Source organism: Dreissena polymorpha, chromosome 1 (genome assembly GCF_020536995.1).
Source record: "Dreissena polymorpha isolate Duluth1 chromosome 1, UMN_Dpol_1.0, whole genome shotgun sequence".
Classification (NCBI taxonomy): Eukaryota; Metazoa; Mollusca; class Bivalvia; order Myida; family Dreissenidae; genus Dreissena; species Dreissena polymorpha.
The window spans coordinates 67,001,593-67,021,224 of record NC_068355.1 but is presented as its reverse complement, the minus strand read 5'-3'; the positions used below and the strand labels follow the sequence as shown (position 1 = coordinate 67,021,224).

General features: G+C 37.2%; 1 protein-coding gene and 1 long non-coding RNA gene across 2 annotated transcripts in view; one reads left to right on the top strand and one right to left on the bottom strand.

The window, feature by feature from the left end:
* Positions 1-1,613: 1,613 nt before the first annotated feature.
* The window catches only part of LOC127879757 (multiple epidermal growth factor-like domains protein 10), a 29,337-nt gene continuing 11,318 nt past the window's right edge, over positions 1,614-19,632 (bottom strand). Inside the window, exon 9 of the mRNA XM_052426840.1 lies at positions 1,614-2,270. Within this exon, the coding sequence (XP_052282800.1) occupies positions 2,218-2,270 (53 nt within the window). The 3' untranslated portion in view covers positions 1,614-2,217. The remainder of the gene's footprint in view (positions 2,271-19,632) is intronic.
* LOC127833506 (uncharacterized) lies at positions 10,591-17,712 on the top strand. The gene is made up of 2 exons (XR_008027448.1): positions 10,591-12,241; positions 14,507-17,712. It is a non-coding gene; the product is annotated as an uncharacterized LOC127833506 (long non-coding RNA).

The following is a 19,632-nucleotide window of genomic DNA, read 5'->3' as shown; positions in this document are numbered from 1 at the left end:
ACTAACGGATGACAGGCAACAGTATGTGCTCCCCATGTCAGTAACGATAAGCTTGATAATAATCTTAGACTCAGCTGATATCCTCAAAACTAATTCATAACGCAATTTAATGCAACGAGGGAGAAGTTTTTCACTTTAACAATTGAGATGGGTTATACAATATATAATACTTGCTGTTTAAACATAAATTCGGGCAACCGTATTCGTCACAGTCATATTCCCATACCGTTTGTAGAGCTGCGTACAAAATCATTTTAAAAAGTCAAAAAAGTCAAACGAAGTGTTGAAACATTCTACGTGTACTTTTTCGCAATATAAGTGCACCTATTAATGCACCATATATATACAGGTCACGGTCCCTTGTGAGACAATTACGTAACATTCCTTGCACCAGAAGTCGATCAGGCCTACATCGATAGGATAACGTTTATATTTAATATGCTTAATCATAGTGTACAGTAGGACAGACTGACACCATTTAATATACGCTAACAGTTCTAGTTTTTTTTGCTAAATGTCATCTATTTCTATTAGTGCAGTATTCAAGTATAATATTACATATTTTCCCTGGACCCATCTTCTCCATCTTTCCGCCAGGGGATTGAATTCGGAGGGGAATAAGATCCTACAAGGCTTGAAAATATAGCATTTGATTATATTTTTCGAACATGCATTGTCAGAAATTCAAACAAAAATGGTACCTAGAGTAACTCATACAATGTTGCGGATTGGTATTAAAAAAGAGCTGTTATATGGGGATCTTAACAGTCTTCTCCATAAAAGTAACTAATTAAGATTTAATATGTAATTGGTGTACAGTGTATCTGAACGATGCTAAATATATTTAATATCAACATTATAATAACAGAACTACAAAAGCGATGTATATGTCTATATGGATTAGAGATAAAAAAAGTATGTCTTTTCTGAAGGAAGCCTATGTCTTTTCTGAAGGAAGCCTATGTGTCTTCTGAAGGAAGCGTATGTCTCTTCTGCAACCCATTTAACCAGCCAAAGCGTTTCTTTCCTGCAATCACTTAACCAATGTTTCGAATACAAATATTTCGAAACCAGACTGTCTGTGATTAAATGCCCGCTTTAAATCTATACTTTGCATGGCACACATATTGTCGATTAAAGGTACTTTAGGTGGAATCGAGCTACGCTGGCAGTTATGACATAAGACCAATTTCCGCATGACGCGGATGAAATGCATCTAATATGGTTCATTTTTGCATGAAATGTCATTCAGATATAAACGTAATTATCCATCATTTTCTGTTCTTATTTAACGGCTTTTAGAAACCAATCAAGAGAATTTTTTTATAACTTAATAGTATTTCGTCAAACTACTCACCATTTTTAAAGAAACAACATGATAATAAAATTTATTTGTTAACAAGAGATATACTTTTTCGTTGGGGCACTTCCAAAAACTATTTCTACAGGTCAATTTTTAGAAAAAAAATGTAAAGACTATAAAAGAAAACAAAAACTTGATTTAATTTGGTCAGAATGTTAATCGTAACAACATTTGGGCACATTCGTATCTATCGTTGTTGATATTAACACACACGTGGATATATATAGTTCAGTGGGAATAAATCGCTGTAAACGCTACTTTTTAATCGTATGCGAATAAGTATTAAATTAGAAAGACAAATGTTAGAAACGATAAAAAATTACTTCCGCATTCCTTACTGTTGTTTTACCGTTATGGATTCTGTTCGATTTTATTAATCGAATTTCTTTTAAAAAGATTCCGTATTTAGAGGTCGAGGTAAATATAATTAATCTGATGTGTGCGTATTCAAATTAATTTTATTTAAAAAGACTACATTTGATAAATAATACGCATGTGCTATATATTAATTGGAATTTTAAACAATAAACTCATTTGAATGTTATTATGATTTTGCCAAAGGCGGAGATTCGAAAAAAAATCAAATTGTATTGTTTGAGTCCATTAGAGGGCGAATCAAGAAAGGGTTTAGATGCAGGTATACAGCACCTGAAGGTATTTGTATGTGTTCTCACACGGGTCTTGCCCGAAAAAAAAACACTGTTAGCCGCAAGTTGGCAGCTCTCTTGTTCGTCACAAGTTGCCTGGACCTTCTCAAGGCTGGAGGGAAGAACGCACTCCGTGGTTAAGATTCGTGGGTCATCACATGGGCTCATCTCCGTCCGAACGTAGTTTGCGTTGACGACCTTTATTGTCTACCCGGATGGACATGTGAGTGAGCCCGAATCATGCTCGCAGATTATGACTTCTGTAAAAATGAAAATAAAATATTATTCAGTTAACAGTTATGTTACTTTTCAAGATACTGTGCAAATGTTATCATATGAACGTCTATTTGATGTCATGATGTCGGCGGGACATTTTGAAATTATGAAAACAAATGTTGTGCAAAACTTATGTTCAAAGTCAGAATGGATTGAAGGGGTCGAAAAGAATACAAAATATTTTTTTCTAATTTAGAGAAAAAAAAAGGCTGAACAAAAAACTATTTACCAAATAAAAAAACAAATAAAAAATTTAAAACAACCAAAACGAAATTCTAAAACATATTGCTGGTTATTACGAAAATTTGTATAAAGCAGATCACAAAAGTGATGTTTCAGAATATCTTTCCTTTTTCCACAATAAATGCAATAAAATTGATAATGATAACCCAAACAATTTAAACGTACACCTATCAGAAAACGAATATGCGACTGGCCAAAAGGAAATGAATAATAACAAAAGTCCTGCGTCGGATGGTTTGTTAGTTAAATTTTATAAGATATTCTGGAACGACATAAAACCTTTTTTCTTAATTCTCTAAACTTCTCTCTTGATAACAATTGCCTAACAGATCTACAGCAACACAACATTATTACACTTTTGCCAAAAAAAGGGAACGATACAAGACCTGTCTCACTCCTTAATGTTGACTACAAAATCGCATTAAAAAGCGTAGCAAATCGAATAGCAAGCCTTTTAAACAGCATTATAAGCAATGCGCCTGGCTTCCAGAAAGGTCGATATATCGGTGAAAAAGTTAGATTATTAGAAGAGGTGATACATATAGTAAATGAAAATAATGACCCTGGTTTATTTTTCCTCTCGGATTTCAATAAAGCTTTCGACAACTTAGACCACGCCTTTATATTCAAATGCCTTTGTCACTTTGGCTTCAGTGACTACATTATTAACTGGGTCAAACTATTCTATAACGATGCAAAATCACGCATTACTAATAATGGTTACTTCTCAGAACTGTTCAAATTAAACGAGGTGATCGACAAGGCTGTCAATTATCGACTATCTATTTATAATTTGCATGGACATTTTATCAATCGCAATACACAATGATCAAAACATAAGTGGGATAAAAATAGGGAATATAGAAACAAAACAGACATTTTTTGCTGACGACGCTTGTTTTCTAACAAATGTTTCACAAAAAAGTTTTGAAGAACTTATTTCAACGTTGGATAACTTTGGACAAATATCCGGCCTTACACTAAATAGAAAGAAATGTACCATTTTGCGCTTAGGATTTATAAGGAATACTGAAATTGAATTTTGCAAAAAGAAACAATTTAATTGGAACTCCTGTGAGGGAAATAAGCCAATGTGCCGTGGCTGCATACTGCACCAAGATGTTAACGGACGACTTATGACCCAGTGATCAGGGAAAAACTATAAAGCGCCTTTGAACGCACATCTCGAGTATGAAAAGGGCGCTATATAAATGTGGTATAAAAAAAAAATCAACCCAAGCGACATCATTAGGTATTACTTTCTATAATAATTCCATCGAAACTATAGCATGTAATATAATGAATTAATTCCAACCAATAAAACATCCTCTTAACTTTTAGAAAAATTGAATCTTTCATTGATAGGCAAAATCACAGTACTCAAAAACTCAAAAACATTTGCATTCCCAAAGCTTGTGTATCCTCAAACCGTGCTCAAAAATCCACCCTCATATGTGATAAATCAACTGAAAACAACGTTTTTCAACTTTCTTTGGGACGGTAAGCCCGACAAAATTGCAAGAAATCAAATAACACTGGAATATAACGAAGGCGGATTTAAAATGTTCGATGTTGAATTTTTTTAGATGCATTAAAAGCTAATTGGGTAAAACGAAAAAGATTCATTGATAATTAAATTATATATCTCGATGCTTACACCGCATGGGGGGAAACGTAGTTTTCAAATGCAATATAAATCGAACAGATGTTGACAAACTCAAAGTTCCGTCAATATTTTTGCAACAAATTTTAGAAGCCTGGTTTAAAACAACATATACGAAAATAAAGATATCTGTTAAAAACAAATAATTTGGTACATTTCTAATATACAATGTAACAATCAAATGTTCTATTTTAAAGCATGGCATAACAGAGGCATACAATTTGTAGAGCATAATTACGATTTTCAAAATAAAAGATTTTATTCATTTGAAAAACTTCAAGAATTATACGATATGTATTAAACTTTTACTCACTCTTCAAGAGCATCCCAGTAGAATGGAAACAATCTCTTTCACTCGGGCATATATCATATACAACACCGGAATACTTTGGTGATCATATAACAGTTGAGACTAACATAATTATGCAAAATAGTGTATGTCGTGTTCCCCAGATACCGGGAGTACCTCTTGTCGCTAATTAGCTCTTCGCTTCTTTTCGATAGTTGGTTATCTTTTCTGTCGATTGTTTGCCTCGTGTATTTTCAATCGCACATTCTCGGCCCTTTCCGTCAAACATCGGATAAGTACCTCGAAGGAGATAGTATGAATACACATTTCGGAAGCGGTATTGCGGTCTACCTACGCGGGCCTACGCGAATCAAAATTACATAGTAAAAACAAACATGGCCGGTTTTGCGAGTTGTTTACATTTTGCAAAGATGAACATGGGGATTTTCTATGCTCTGAAGCCAGAGCAAGTACAAACTCTACAGGAATTATGGACGCCATCGTTGTTATTGTTTTTGTTGTTGTAACATTGTTAGAATGGTATCACTAGGGCGGACTACTTTCAACCCGTATTTCTCCCGAGTCCGATTATGATAATCTGCGAGGGGTACCGAATGGTGTATTTTTTACGTCAGCCATGTTTGAACAAAATATTGTTCCATCAATTTTAATATAAATGCAGCGTTATGGAGGTTGCATGGTGTAAGTCATTGAAGTATTTAATTATTTCTTGATGTAATCGTTACTTTAGCAGTAATACTTTCGTGTTTAACTCTCTAAACTTCGGGTTTTTATAGATTTCTGGATTCGTACCCAAAATTGTTCGTACTTGTGCTCATTTCGTATTTTAACCTTTAGAGCTTAAATTCTTCATTTATATAACTATTTTTATAGTTTTCTGAATCTTCCCTAATAGTCCAGTTCCTGAATGCAACTGCAGTATTTGTACTTTTGGAGTCAATATGTGTTTATACGTCAATGTCTTATAGTAATATAGCTTATTTAGTTTCTTTGTTTATTTTCAGTATTTACCGCATGTAATACCATCTTACATCATCGTATGTCATTGTGGAAAATAAAGGACTTTGTGTAGTTTTCCGGTGGTATTAAATGGTTCTACTTGCTGGCCTTATCCTTGTTCCAGTACAGTAAATAACCTACAGCTTATAACGTTTGCATGGAAACAAGAAAGTTGAGACAACAAACATATAAAGCCATGGAGTTGTATCATCAACGCAGCGGCGAACTGACCAATCAGTACAAATATCATGTTAGTGGACTAGAAGAATTTATCTTGTCAGACTTTCATTTATCGGCAAGCAGTTCCATAACCAATTTAAATAGTTATAGGGACGATTGTGACAAATTGTTCAAAAACGTTCAAGTCGCATATGCGACTTTTTTCAAATATTTGGACGGGGTAAAAACAACTGAAAGCCAAACCTTATCAACATGGCTTGAAAATTCATTTGTACAAGTAGAGGCTAGAGTAAGTGACTGCCTTAAGTATATAAGGGCGCTCAAGGACCAGAAACTGGAAACAATGAGCAATAGTGATAAATCTTCGTCACCTAGCTTGGCCTTATCGAAGGCCGCCCAGGCAAATGCTGCCAAAATTAGACTTGAATTTGTCGAAAAGGAGATCGAACTGATGAAAAAGCAGGCGAACATTAATGCTGATCTCGAGCTCTTAAAATATCAAAGGGAAGCAGCAGCGTTGGCTACTGAAGCTGAGGAGCTAGCAAATCCATCTAGTATGTCACAGAATGGATCGGTTATAGGCGATTTTCTACCAGCAGAGGACTCTGTTGCAAAGGTAAATCGCTTTATAGCAGCCAATCAGACTGAATCAAATTCCGTATTAAAGCAAGAAAAACCTGTAAATGAATCAAGTGTTACAGCACAATTTCTCCTAAGGAAAGACCTTATTCTGTCAAGACTTACAAACTTTAATGACACATGTGCAAACTATCAAGCATGGAAATCTAGCTTCCAGTCCGTCAGCAAGGAAATGGTCATAAACAGCAGTGAAGAAATAGATCTACTCATCAAATATCTGGGTCCCAGTTCTAGGAAGCATGCGATAAGCCTAAGAACAGCTTATCTTTATGATACAGATGAAGCGTTGAATCAGATCTGGCGGAGGTTCGACGAAATATTTGGCTCACCAGAAAGTGTGCTGAATTCTTTGTCAAATCGTCTGCAAGCTTTTCCTTGTTTGACAAAAAAAGATAGAGCTAAACTCTATGACTTAGCGGACATCTTACAAGAGATCGAGGGGTTGATGACTAACCCCAAATACAACAAAACATTATCGTACTTTGATTCTTCGATAGGTGTAAATCCTGTGGTGGGCAAGTTGCCCCACAGTCTTCAGCAGAAATGGATAACCCATGCATCTCACTACAAGGAACTTCATGGAGTGCCATTCCCACCGTTCGGTATATTTACAAGCTTCGTGAAAAAGCACAGCGTAATATACAACGACCCTAGTTTCTTTTATGAAGCCCAGCACACAAAAGGTTCCAGTACTTGTGGTAGACAAAGGGATCACAATTCATCGTCTTCGAAACCAGCATACAGCGGTCATATTGCAGCAGCAAAAACCGGAGTTCATCGTGATCAGAAATCTAATGTGTCTAGTGTATCTAGTAATCAGTGTTTAATCCACAACGGAGCTCCTCATTCTCTAGCGGAATGCAGAAATTTTAAATGTAAGACGGAGGAGGAGAAGAAGTCGTTTCTTTATGAAAACAAGTTGTGCGTTCGGTGCTATTCTGGAGATCATCAAGCTCGCGATTGTAAAGTTTCTAATACCCAGAAACCCATAGACCCTCATGGTGGGGAGAAACAGCAATCATCTACCTGGAGAAGTGATAGACAACAGATCAACAGATCTTTAGAACAGAAACAGAACATTGATAACAAATGTACTGAAATTTGCGGTGAAAATGTTGTTGGTAAATCTTGTGCAAAAATTATGCTTGTCAATGTATATGTCAAAGATAACCCAGATAACTGTGTTAAGTGTTATGCTACCATTGATGATCAAAGTAATAGATGTCTAGCAAAGCCAGAATTATTTCATCTTTTAAATGTAACTGGCAAGTCTGTTGAGTATACAATGTCGTCATGTAATGGTGTTTCTGTTAAATCTGGTAGAGAATCAGACAATTTGGTTGTTGAATGCATTGATAAAAGTGTACATTTTGATCTCCCTACTATGTTAGAATGTCATGATATACCAAGTAACAGGAATGAGATTCCTACACCTAGTGTGGCAGCCAATCACCCACATTTGTCAGATATAGTGCCATTAATCCCAGAGATAGATAGCAATTCAAAAATCTTGTTGTTGCTTGGCCGTGACATCCCAGATGTACATCATGTCCTGGATCAACGTTTAGGTCCGAAAGGTTCCCCGTTTGCACAACTCTTGCCTCTTGGTTGGGTTGTAGTAGGTGAGGTCTGTTTAGGCAGTACACACATAATCCCAGATGTGAATGTTATGAAGACCTTTGTTGTGGGTGACGGGCGAGCTTCACTTTTGCCACCGTGTCCTAGCAAAATCCATGTGTCTGAGTCAAAGGAAATGGGTAAAGTGGCATATGATTATGGCTGCAATTCAACCTATGTTATAGACAATGGTAGATATACTTTGTTCAAACCATGTAATGATGTATTAAACCTTGATCACATGTCATCACAGATGACATATGATTATGTGTTCACGTATACTGTCCGTGACGATAAGAATCGTTGTCTATAGATGATAGAGATTTTTTGGCCATCATGAATGATGAGCTCGTCTTTGATTCTAAGAATAGGTGGTCTGCCCCCCTTCCTTTTAGGTCATCCCGTCCTAAACTCCCAAATAACAAAGCACAGGCTCTCCAAAGAGCAAAAAGTCTCCAAGCTAATTTGAGTAAGAACCCAGTCAAGAGACAGCATTTCGTTGAATTCATGGGTGAATTACTTGCTAATGGCCATGCAGAAATTGCTCCAAAGTTACAGGATAATTCCGAATGCTGGTACCTTCCCATTTTTGGGGTATATCATCCAAAGAAATCCAAAATCCGTGTTGTCTTCGACTCATCTGTTCGGTATGATGGCGTATCATTGAATTCTGTATTACTCCAAGGCCCAGATCTCACCAACAGCCTTCTTGGTGTATTGCTTAGGTTTAGGCGCGAGTTAGTTGCAGTTTCGGTAGATATAGAACAAATGTTCTATTGTTTTGGAGTTCACGAGAGTGATCGAGATTATCTCCGCTTTCTTTGGCATGAAAATAACGATGTCTCAAAGCCACTTGTAGAGTATCGTATGTCCAAACACGTGTTTGGTAACAGCCCATCTCCAGCTATAGCTAGTTACGCTTTAAGAAAGTCTGTTGAGAAATCGCATGACGATGTTAGGCAGTTTGTTCATAATGATTTTTATGTAGACGATGGGCTTACCTCATGTTCTACTGTCCACCAGGCCGTGGATTTGCTCCAACGTACACAAGCATGTTTGTCCGAAACAGGAATTCGTCTTCATAAAATTATTTCAAATAAAACCTGACGTTATGAAAGGTTTTCCCAAGGAAGACTTAGCGGTGAATTTGAACCAAGTTGACTTTGAGCTTGAAAGCCTTCCCGTACAACGTAGTTTAGGGCTTGAGTGGGATTTGAACTCAGACTGTTTTCTGTTCAGGTATCATGTACAGAATAAGCCATTGACCAAAAGAAGTGTCTTGTCCATCATAAATAGTGTGTTTGACCCCATTGGCTTTTTAGCTCCTGTTATTATAGTGGGTAGATTGATACTTAGAGATGTCATGTCTAGTGGTGTAGACTGGGACGAACCGTTACCTTCTGAGTTTGAGACAAGGTGGCAGCGTTGGTTAGAAAGTTTGAAAGATTTGGAATGTATCAAAGTCCCAAGGTCTCTTTTCAACATATCTCTGTCGGAGATGCACCAATTAGAATTACACCTGTTTTCTGACGCTTCGGAAAAAGCCATTGCAGCGGTAGCTTACATTGTTGGTTATTCAGATAGTAATACCAAGCATGCTAGTTTTGTTATGGGTAAAAGCAAAGTAGCTCCCTCCAAGGGACACACAATACCACGCTTAGAGCTCTGTGCCGCCGTATTAGTGACTGAGCTATTTTCGATAGTCGTAGAGAACTTGCATGTAGAGTTTACCCAGGTAGTGTTTTATACAGATAGTAAAGTTGTACTAGGGTACATAAACAACCAGTCTCGTAGATTCTATACGTATGTAAGCAATAGAGTACAGAAGATTAGACTCGTAAGTACTCCTAAACAGTGGAGATACATTTGTTCAGAGAAAAATCCCGCAGATATAGGTACAAGAGGTAGTTGCCCTCAACAGTTGAAAGATAGTATGTGGTTGTTAGCTCCATCTTTCCTGCAGGAGCTTACTGAGCCGTTACCAGAGTTTTATCCATTAGTTGATCCTCAGTCAGATAGTGAAGTGCGTAATGTAGTTGCCATGGTAACTTGTGCAGAGAAAAATTCACATTTAGGTACGAGCCGTTTCGAACACTTTTCCTCATGGGAAAGGTTGGTGTTTGCTATGGGTGTATTGATGCACATTGTCCTATCAATCAAAGGATCTGTGAAGTGTAAAGGTTGGCATGTATGCTTAGAGTCTCAGTCTTTAGAAACTAAGTCTAGAGCCAAGACATTAATCCTTAAAGAGGTTCAGTATGACAATTTTAGAGTAGAAATAGAAGCTTTGTGTTCAAAGAATCCTCTTAGCAAGGGAAATCCCCTATTGTCCTTGGATCCTTTCCTTGATGATGTAGGTTTGCTTAGAGTAGGTGGTCGCCTTAGTCAAAGTAATTTGTCCGTAGAGGAGAAACATCCCATTATATTGCCTAGAAATCATCATGTGACTAAACTACTCATTAGACACTGTCACGAATCCGTGTATCATCAAGGGCGCTTGTTTACTGAAGGTGCAATTAGACAGTTACGCTATTGGATCTTGGGGGGGGGGGGGGAAACGCATTATATCTTCTCTAATATTTAACTGTGTGACATGTAGAAAATTTAGGGGAAAGTTTGATACTAAAAAAATGTCGGTCTTGCCGACAGATAGAACAGAGCAAACGTATGTTTTCTCTTATGTAGGGGTAGACATATTCGGCCCATGGCAAGTTGTTTCTCGTAAAACTCGCAGTTCACAGGCTTGTTCTAAGCGCTGGGCAGTTCTGTTTACGTGCCTCACAATTCGAGCAGTACACATTGAAGAAGTCGATGAAATGTCTTCATCAGCATTTATAAACGCCCTTAGACGTTTTATTGCAATTCGTGGTCCTGTAAAAGTGTTCAGGTCTGATTGCGGTACAAATTTTGTGGGTTCTACCGCTCATATTGGCGTCGATGCTATCAATGTTGAAGATGAACAAATGAAAGGTTATCTCCTTAGGTCTGGCACTGTGTGGATTTTCAACGCCCCCCACAGCTCACACATGGGAGGGGCCTGGGAAAGGATGATTGGGGTCTGTAGACGTATACTAGAATCTGTGCTTTCTAATGTGCATAACCTTACCCATGATGTCTTAGTTACTCTTATGGCTGAGGTTAGTGCGATCGTGAATGCACGTCCCATTGTACCTGTGTCCTCAGACCCAGAATGCCCTCAAGTTTTGAGTCCATCAGCTCTACTGAACTTGAAACTAGATCCTGATAAACAGCCTGTTGATCACCAATCCATTAAAAACCTATACAAAGATCAATGGAAACGTGTCCAGTACCTTGCAGGGGAATTTTGGTTACGTTGGAGAAAAGAGTTTCTCCAGTCCCTTCAAGCCAGATCTAAGTGGCATGCAGATCGAGCCCCACTAAAGCCTAATGATGTAGTTCTGCTCAAAGATTATGAAGTACCTCGCAATCATTGGCCTTTAGGAAGAGTGAGCAAATTGTTTCCAAGTACTGATGAGAAAATTCGCAAAGTTGAAGTTTGTGTAATCAAAGACGATAAACCAGTCTATTTTGTTAGACCAGTCATAGAAACAGTGTTGTTAGTAAGGCACGAATGTTGATGTGGTGATCAGTGTTTATATCGATATAATTGACTGATGTGGAACTTTTAAGAAGCCATTCACATGGAACGTTATTTGTGCGTTTAAAGTGGTGGAACGTTATTTGTGCTCTAAAAGTGTTACAGTTTGAATAGTGAGTTTATCATAAGTCGGCCGTTTAATTGTATTCCAGTGTCCATGTTTTGAAACGTCTTGTTAAGAAATACTTGCAATATGCAGTAATTTGTTCATAAGTACTAAATTAGCGTAATATTTGTAACTTGTTTCAAATTTTTCTACTAGTAAATTGTTCATGTATATCACATATTTTGTGTTAAGTCTTTTTAAATTTAATTGCCTTTTGTTGTTCTGTATTTGATTTTATCTAAGGGCCCTAGATATTTTTGAGTCCAGAACTTCATAAGACTTCGCAAAACGGAATTTTCAACTTTTGAATTTAATTCGGCTGATTGTTATATTTTTGTTGTTAATACATTTGTATAATAATTTTAATGTAATATCTTTAAAGATATTAGATGGGGAGTGTCGTGTTCCCCAGATACCGGGAGTACCTCTTGTCGCTATTTAGCTCTTCGCTTCTTTTCGATAGTTGGTTATCTTTTCTGTCGATTGTTTGCCTCGTGTATTTTTTACGTCAGCCATGTTTGAACAAAATATTGTTCCATCAATTTTAATATAAATTCAGCGTTATGGAGGTTGCATGGTGTAAGTCATTGAAGTATTTAATTATTTCTTGATGTAATCGTTACTTTAGCAGTAATACTTTCGTGTTTAACTCTCTAAACTTCGGTTTTTATAGATTTCTGGATTCGTACCCAAAATTGTTCGTACTTGTGCTCATTTCGTATTTTAACCTTTAGAGCTTAAATTCTTCATTTATATAACTATTTTTATAGTTTTCTGAATCTTTAATAGTCCAGTTCCTGAATGCAACTGCAGTATTTGTACTTTTGGAGTCAATATGTGTTTATACGTCAATGTCTTATAGTAATATAGCTTATTTAGTTTCTTTGTTTATTTTCAGTATTTACCGCATGTAATACCATCTTACATCATCGTATGTCATTGTGGAAAATAAATCGCATAAAGGACTTTGTGTAGTTTTCCGGTGGTATTAAATGGTTCTACTTGCTGGCCTTATCCTTGTTCCAGTACAGTGTACAAACGTCTTCTTAACGCTTACAAACCTACACAAATTAAATGTGTAACAAAGTGGAAAGAACTACTTTACACAAACACAATTGACAAGACACAACTCTTCTGTCAAACCCCATTACTTAATGTAGATACTAAAATCAGAACTTTCCAGTACAAATTCATCACACACATTATACCAATAATTCCTATCTGTTTAAGTGTAAACTTGTAGAGTCGAACATGTACGATTTCTGTTCGCAAAGTACCGATTCTGTTCTGGGATTGCAATCAAATTCAACATTTCTGGTCGGAAGTAACACTCATAATACAAAACAAATTTAGTTTGTAACATAACACGCACCTTACCTTTGAAATAATCTCCCTTTGTAATCTTAAGTGCACACAGGTACCAAAAAGATGGGGTTTATTGTATCATTATTTTAGCCAAATACTTCATCTTTAAATGTAAATGCGAAAGCACCGCCCCTATATTCCCACAATATATGAGCTACTTTACTCATAGACTAAAAATAGAGGAAACAATATCACACATAAAACGCACATAATGAATTGTTTTGCAACGATGGAGCACATTCTTAGAAAATACAACCGTATGAACACGCCAATCTCCTCTTAATATAAAACTTTGTATAGACATTTGTTACATTCTCAAACCTCTATGATAGTTTGTATGAATGTATAATGTATAATGTATGTTTTCAGAAATAAAATGCTATGAAAAAAAAACTTATGTTCAAAAAGGCATATTTTGAGAGAGAAATGAAAACTAAACTATGTTTCTTTGAGGGACATTCTGAACATTCCTGTATTTACAGCGTCTATACGGCTTTATTCGAATGCGTCACAAGCTATGTTAGACTAAAAAGGTGCGATATCGACCCATTTTACTACTTCCGAAAAATCATTAAATAAAACAACACACTAATTTGATACCCTTAAAGGTATTGATACTGCCATTAAGGAGAATGTGGTAAGCGATTTGCTGCATTGTTCAGCTGCAAATTCACGACGCAACATCAACGCGGTCGCTCGCGTTTCTATAATAAATTTCAACTCGCGAGACCGCACACGTGCTTGAGTCAAAAGGCACAATGTATGGGTATGTAGACATGCAAAAAAACCAAGGTGCTTGTCTGGCACCATGCCACGTTTTTGCAATTATCGATTCAAAGATGGCCGCCATTGACATAATACAATTTTTACTTTTATTTACCGTAACAAAAATATACATTTATAATAAATATATATACTGACTAAATATAGTGTGTAGGATAAATTTATGTTATCAATGTATCTTTTCAAAGTCAGAATGACCTAAAATGGCATGTACAAGGTCATTTTGTCATTAATACCGCTCAGTCCCTTGATTCGTTGATTCGTTGATTTGCTGAATTGACAGCTTCAATTTTACTAAAATGTAACGCTTATGTATGCAGTTTTAAATTGTCAAATGCTTATTGCATATGGTATTTGTATTAAAATCTATAAAAAAAAATGCAATAGAACAATTCCTTTTTATAGAAAATTATTTAATTGTATGCTTATTAGTGCATTTTGATTGCAGACATTGATCCGATCATTTTATTTACAATGGTATAGTATTGCAAAATGCGAGTCTGTTTACCACAACATTCTGGCTGCTATTTTGATAAACTTTGGTTTATTTAGTATGTTCCCATGTAAAATGATGCTTGATTAATTGGCTTTGTTGCTTTGATTCTAGTGTTAAATGTGACCATTTCTACTATCTCTATTTATCAGAGAAAATGTCAATGCAGTATCTCTTTTTGACCGCCCAGGCTGGTTTTTCAGTGTTGCAGGTGATATGAAGGTTGAGCAGACTATTCAGAGAGTACCAAAGGGTCCAGGAGGTCACTATGTTGTAGGAGAGACACGCAATGCTGGTGCAGTAGCAGAATTTGAGCTGTTGTTCCATGAAATAGGGTCCATTACCAGCCTCCTCAATCTTCTAACCACTAACAAGCCGATGGATCACACAGAATGTCATCTTTTGCATTCGCATTCGCTGAGCGCCACTCGTCGTCACTCGTTCAACTACAATGTAGAAATGTTGTTGGATTATGTTCTCGAACGTCAGAACCCATACACAGTGACGGTCAATGTTCCCGTTCCACTACACAATTTACTGACAAAACTGGCTTTTGACAAAGAGTTTGCTGTACGGCTTCTCAAATGTTTTAAATATGGTGAACGTGTTTACCGCGCATACAGGTTAGAGAATAGTTGAGAAAGCCACAAACATCAGTTCCATCATTTCAAATGGAAAGCTTCCCAAGTTCACTGACCATTTAAACAGTCATTATTGACATCAAAAGCTATTCTTAAGGAACGGAAAGCCCCGAAATCCAAAGATATGGCAGATGCACAGAGGAGCATGGACATTGCAAAGGAACGAGGCATGTCCCTCAAGTAGATATTATCCCATGATTTGATTTCTTCATCTCTATTATTTGATGGTGACCCCCAGCCCATGTTATTGGGGGAAATTGAATCTAGACTGGACATCAGTAAATGGAATCGGGAATCTCTTCTTCCCACTCATGTCATCGTGGACTTCATGTCTAAGATGCGACAGATGCCACTTGCACAATTTTCCACTTTGGGTGGTGCAATCAATGCTGTCATCAACTCAGCGTCAAGCATATGTGAGGGGCCAGAGTACATTCATCTTGTACTAGACTCATACGTTGAAATGTCTTTAAAGGAAGGTGAACGGTTGCGGCGCGGAGACGAAGCAACGGGTATTGCAATTTTTGACATGAGCAGAGACACACCAATCCCACAACAACTTAATAAATTCTGGGCATCCGTCGAAAATAAGACTAATCTTCAACTATTGGTAAGGGATATAGTGTAAAATCACGTCTGTGCCAACCCTATCATGGCAAGTCCAGTTGTCTCTGACAATGAAGCTCTTCCAGCAATTAAGTTTGGTAATGAAGTCATTCCTGAACTGTTAAACTGGATTGAGAAGGCCGATGCAAGGGTAATGGCTCATGTTGAGTGGGCTGCTCGTATCAAACAGTGTTAAAGAGTTGTTGTGATGTCCAACGACACCGACAGCTTTGCATTATTGCTTCACTTCACTCAATATTTTCAGAAACTCGATATGAAAAATATATGGCAGCAGTATGGTACTGGTGAGAAGCGTCGAATTCTTTAGTTGCATCAGGCAATTTCTCGGCTTGGGACACCGCTGGCAAAGACAATGATACAGGCTCACATATTGACAGGCGACGACTGCATGAGTAAAGTAGGAACCAAGCATACAGCTGTGACCTCTGATCCGGTACAGTTTTTAATGAATTTTGGACAGATACCTTGTCAGAGCAGGATGAAGCATGAGCAAAAAAGTATCTGGTACGCGTCTAGGCAGGGGCCAGTTCGACGACAACTGCGGAAACATTTGACCATCTCCGACTAGAGAACTATACCAGTGCTATTGCTTGACTTGATTGCCTACCTCATACAAGCAGTGTAATCAAAGGACATATTCGTAGAGGAGCCTTTCTAATACATAGGCCATGTAAACTGCTTATAAATATTGATGTTCCCGAGACACGGCTGGCACCAGTTATACATGGTGGATTGGAGGAGCATCTTGGCATGCTTTTGCCCACAAAGTGCCTTTACAACGGAGCTTGCTGATATTGTGCAAGTATACATGAAATTGCGATAGTAGGTTGCTGTGTTGCTGGGGTGCTTTGCATCACATTTTGTCATGTCAAAGTGGACATTTCACCTTGTGGAAACCTGACTTAAAATGACTAACTTTGGAACTGTATGTAATCTATGTAAAACAAAGTATTTTTAAACCACTTACAATGAGAATGATTTCATGTTGATAAGTTGTGTGCGTTTTTGCTATAATGCCATATGGAATAAGGTGTAAGCCCGTTAGCCTGTCCCTAGGAATGGGGATGACTCAGTGATAACCCAAACAACACATGACATTGGCTCAAAGTCTTCCCGACATCAAACAGATGTTACGTCGGTTTGACTTTATGCCAACGTTGAACAAATATCACGGGTTTGCTTGGTAAGATGTTTGTTCGATTATCACATTGTCATACCATCTGCATTTGGGTTTAAGTCCCGTTCACTGTAGTATTTTTCCATCAAATGTGAAAATTTTCAAATTACTAGTCACTTGTCTGTAAGTACAACATGCATAAATTATCTAAATGTGCCAATATTACGTAAAACGTGCACAACAATATTCTAATTGAATTAATTACGTCAAAATGTGTCACATTAAAGTTTATACACTGGCTTTTACTGCCCAAGGTCAACTCAAGGTCGTTGATGTATCATATGCCCTCGTACTTGACCTTTCCGGATCAATTACCCTCCATATTTAACAAGACCTCACATAACTGAGTTCTTAACAAATAATACATAATTTAGAGGTAAAACATTTGATTTTACTCCAAAAGGCAATCTTTTTTTTTTCAACATGGCCGTCGGCGGCCATATTGGATTTTGATATTTTGAGGCTCCTGGCAGTGTGACGGACAAGAACCTCGGTGATTTATCATTTATAAGGACTAATTAACTCACATCAAATGTAAAATCCCTCAACCCAATTTTGCAAACGGGACTTAAGACCTAGTCCTGCACTAATTATACCGCATCCACGAAGCTGATGCATGTACATATGCGAAAGTGGTGACATTTATCTGCGACATTAGATTGCACTTAACACATTGTCAAAGCTTATCGTTTTAACTTAACAAATTGTCAAATATCAAGGTAGCAATAAAAAAATGACAACACATATATCCCAAATGGTTATCCTGTTATTAAGATTGTCCAGCATAAATACAAGACATGCTGTCTCAAAAGTCCGGAAAGGACTTGGCTGATAATTGCAATGTATTGCGGTTCAATAGTCTGTGATGAACAATTGCAAACATTAAATATTGCAGCCCAGATCTTTTGTTGTCGAATTGAAACATGTTATTGATTCATTTAATAAAATTCGTAGTCAAAAGCAATTTTTGTGATCAAGTTCTTTCCAACACTGAGCAAAATAACACAGTTCACACAAGTCTTTTTTTCGTACTTTTAACGTTTTTTTTTTTAAATCAAATTTACTATGGTTTGAAAACCAAGTTTAATACCGTTAGTAAAAGCGATTTTTTTGTCATATGTATAAACATTTTTTTATTTACCCTGCATTTCATTCAAACACATTTCCAGATTTGCTTTATCAATTAAAAATTTTCACGTGAAATTAGCGAATTCATGATGATGATGATGATGGTGATGATGATGATGGTGATGATGATGGTGATGATGATGATGATGATGATGATGATGATGATGATGATGATGATGATGATGATGATGAATTTAAAGAACTATAATAAAAAGAAAAAATAGCAACTAAAAATGCTTTTGAATATTGAAAAATGCCAAAGACTGAACAATTTGAGAACTCACGAGCTTACTCACTCACGAACTTAAGACAGACATACAGACAGAAACACAGCCATACATACAAACACACAGACAATCAGACAGATATACAGACAGACATGCACGACAGACTAACCGACCCTTGACTTCACTGACCGATCCACTCACTCACTCGCTTCACTAACTCACTCACAGGCTAACGCATTCACTCACTCAATCATGCACATCACTTACTCACTCTATCACGTACTCCCTCCCTCCCTACCACACTCTCTCACTAACTCAATCACTAACTCACTCACGCGCTAACGCATGCACTCACTAAAATCACACACTTGATAACTTACACACTTGATCGTTCACTCACTCACTCACTCGATCATTCACCCATTCCTTCGCTCCCAACCTTCCTCCCTTTCTACCTCACTGACTCATTTATGCACTAACGCTCTCACGCGCTAACGCATTCACTCACTCAATCACAAACATGATCACTTACTCACTCACTCGCACCCTCCCTCCCACTCTCACTCACGCGCTAACGCATTCACTCACTCAATTATACTTTTGATCACTTACTCACTAACTCGATCACTTACTCACTCACTCACTCGATCTCTCACTCACTCGCTCCCTTCCTCCCACACTCACTCACGCATATACTCACTCAATCACACACTTGATCACTTATTAACTCACTCGATCAATCACTCACTCGATCAATCACTCACTCGATCACGTCTTCCCTACCACACTTGCACATTCCCTCATTCAATAACTCACTCACGCGCTAACGCATTCACTCTCTCAATCACACACTTGATCTCTAACTCACTCACTCACTCACTTACTCACTCGCTAACGTACTCCCTCCCTACCTGACTAACTCAAACACTCACTCACTCGCTAACGTATTCCCTCCCTATTACACTAACTCACTCACTTATTCACTAACTCACGCGTTTACGCATTAACTCATTCAATCAAACGCATCACTTGCTCACTCACTCGATCACTCACTCATTCCTTAACTTATTCGCTCACTTTTAAGCTAAAATTTATTCAAGAAAAGAATCAGAAGGACCACGTCAATGCCCTCAGATTGTTACGCTTTTTGTCTGACACATTTTTTTCATTCCAAAACTTTCGTAAAAAAAGATTCGTGGGGAAAAAAGCTTGGTAAACCAAACGTTCCGACGTTAGAATAAAAAAAACAACATATTCAGCACACGAAGTCGCCAATGAAAAAGGCAATGATGCAATAACTTATTTAATAATTACAACAAAACGCCTCCGTCGGTTCTATCTGGGAACAACGATATTCTGTTACAGAGCACTGCGCATGTCAATGGTATTTACACTTTTTATATATGGCTGCCTTTAGCTTTGTTGTTGAAGAAATGTAAACAATAATGGTGAACTACCACAAAGATTTGACGAAATAATGCTACGTTTTACCAGTGTTAATATGTTGTTTACAATTTATGTATATAATT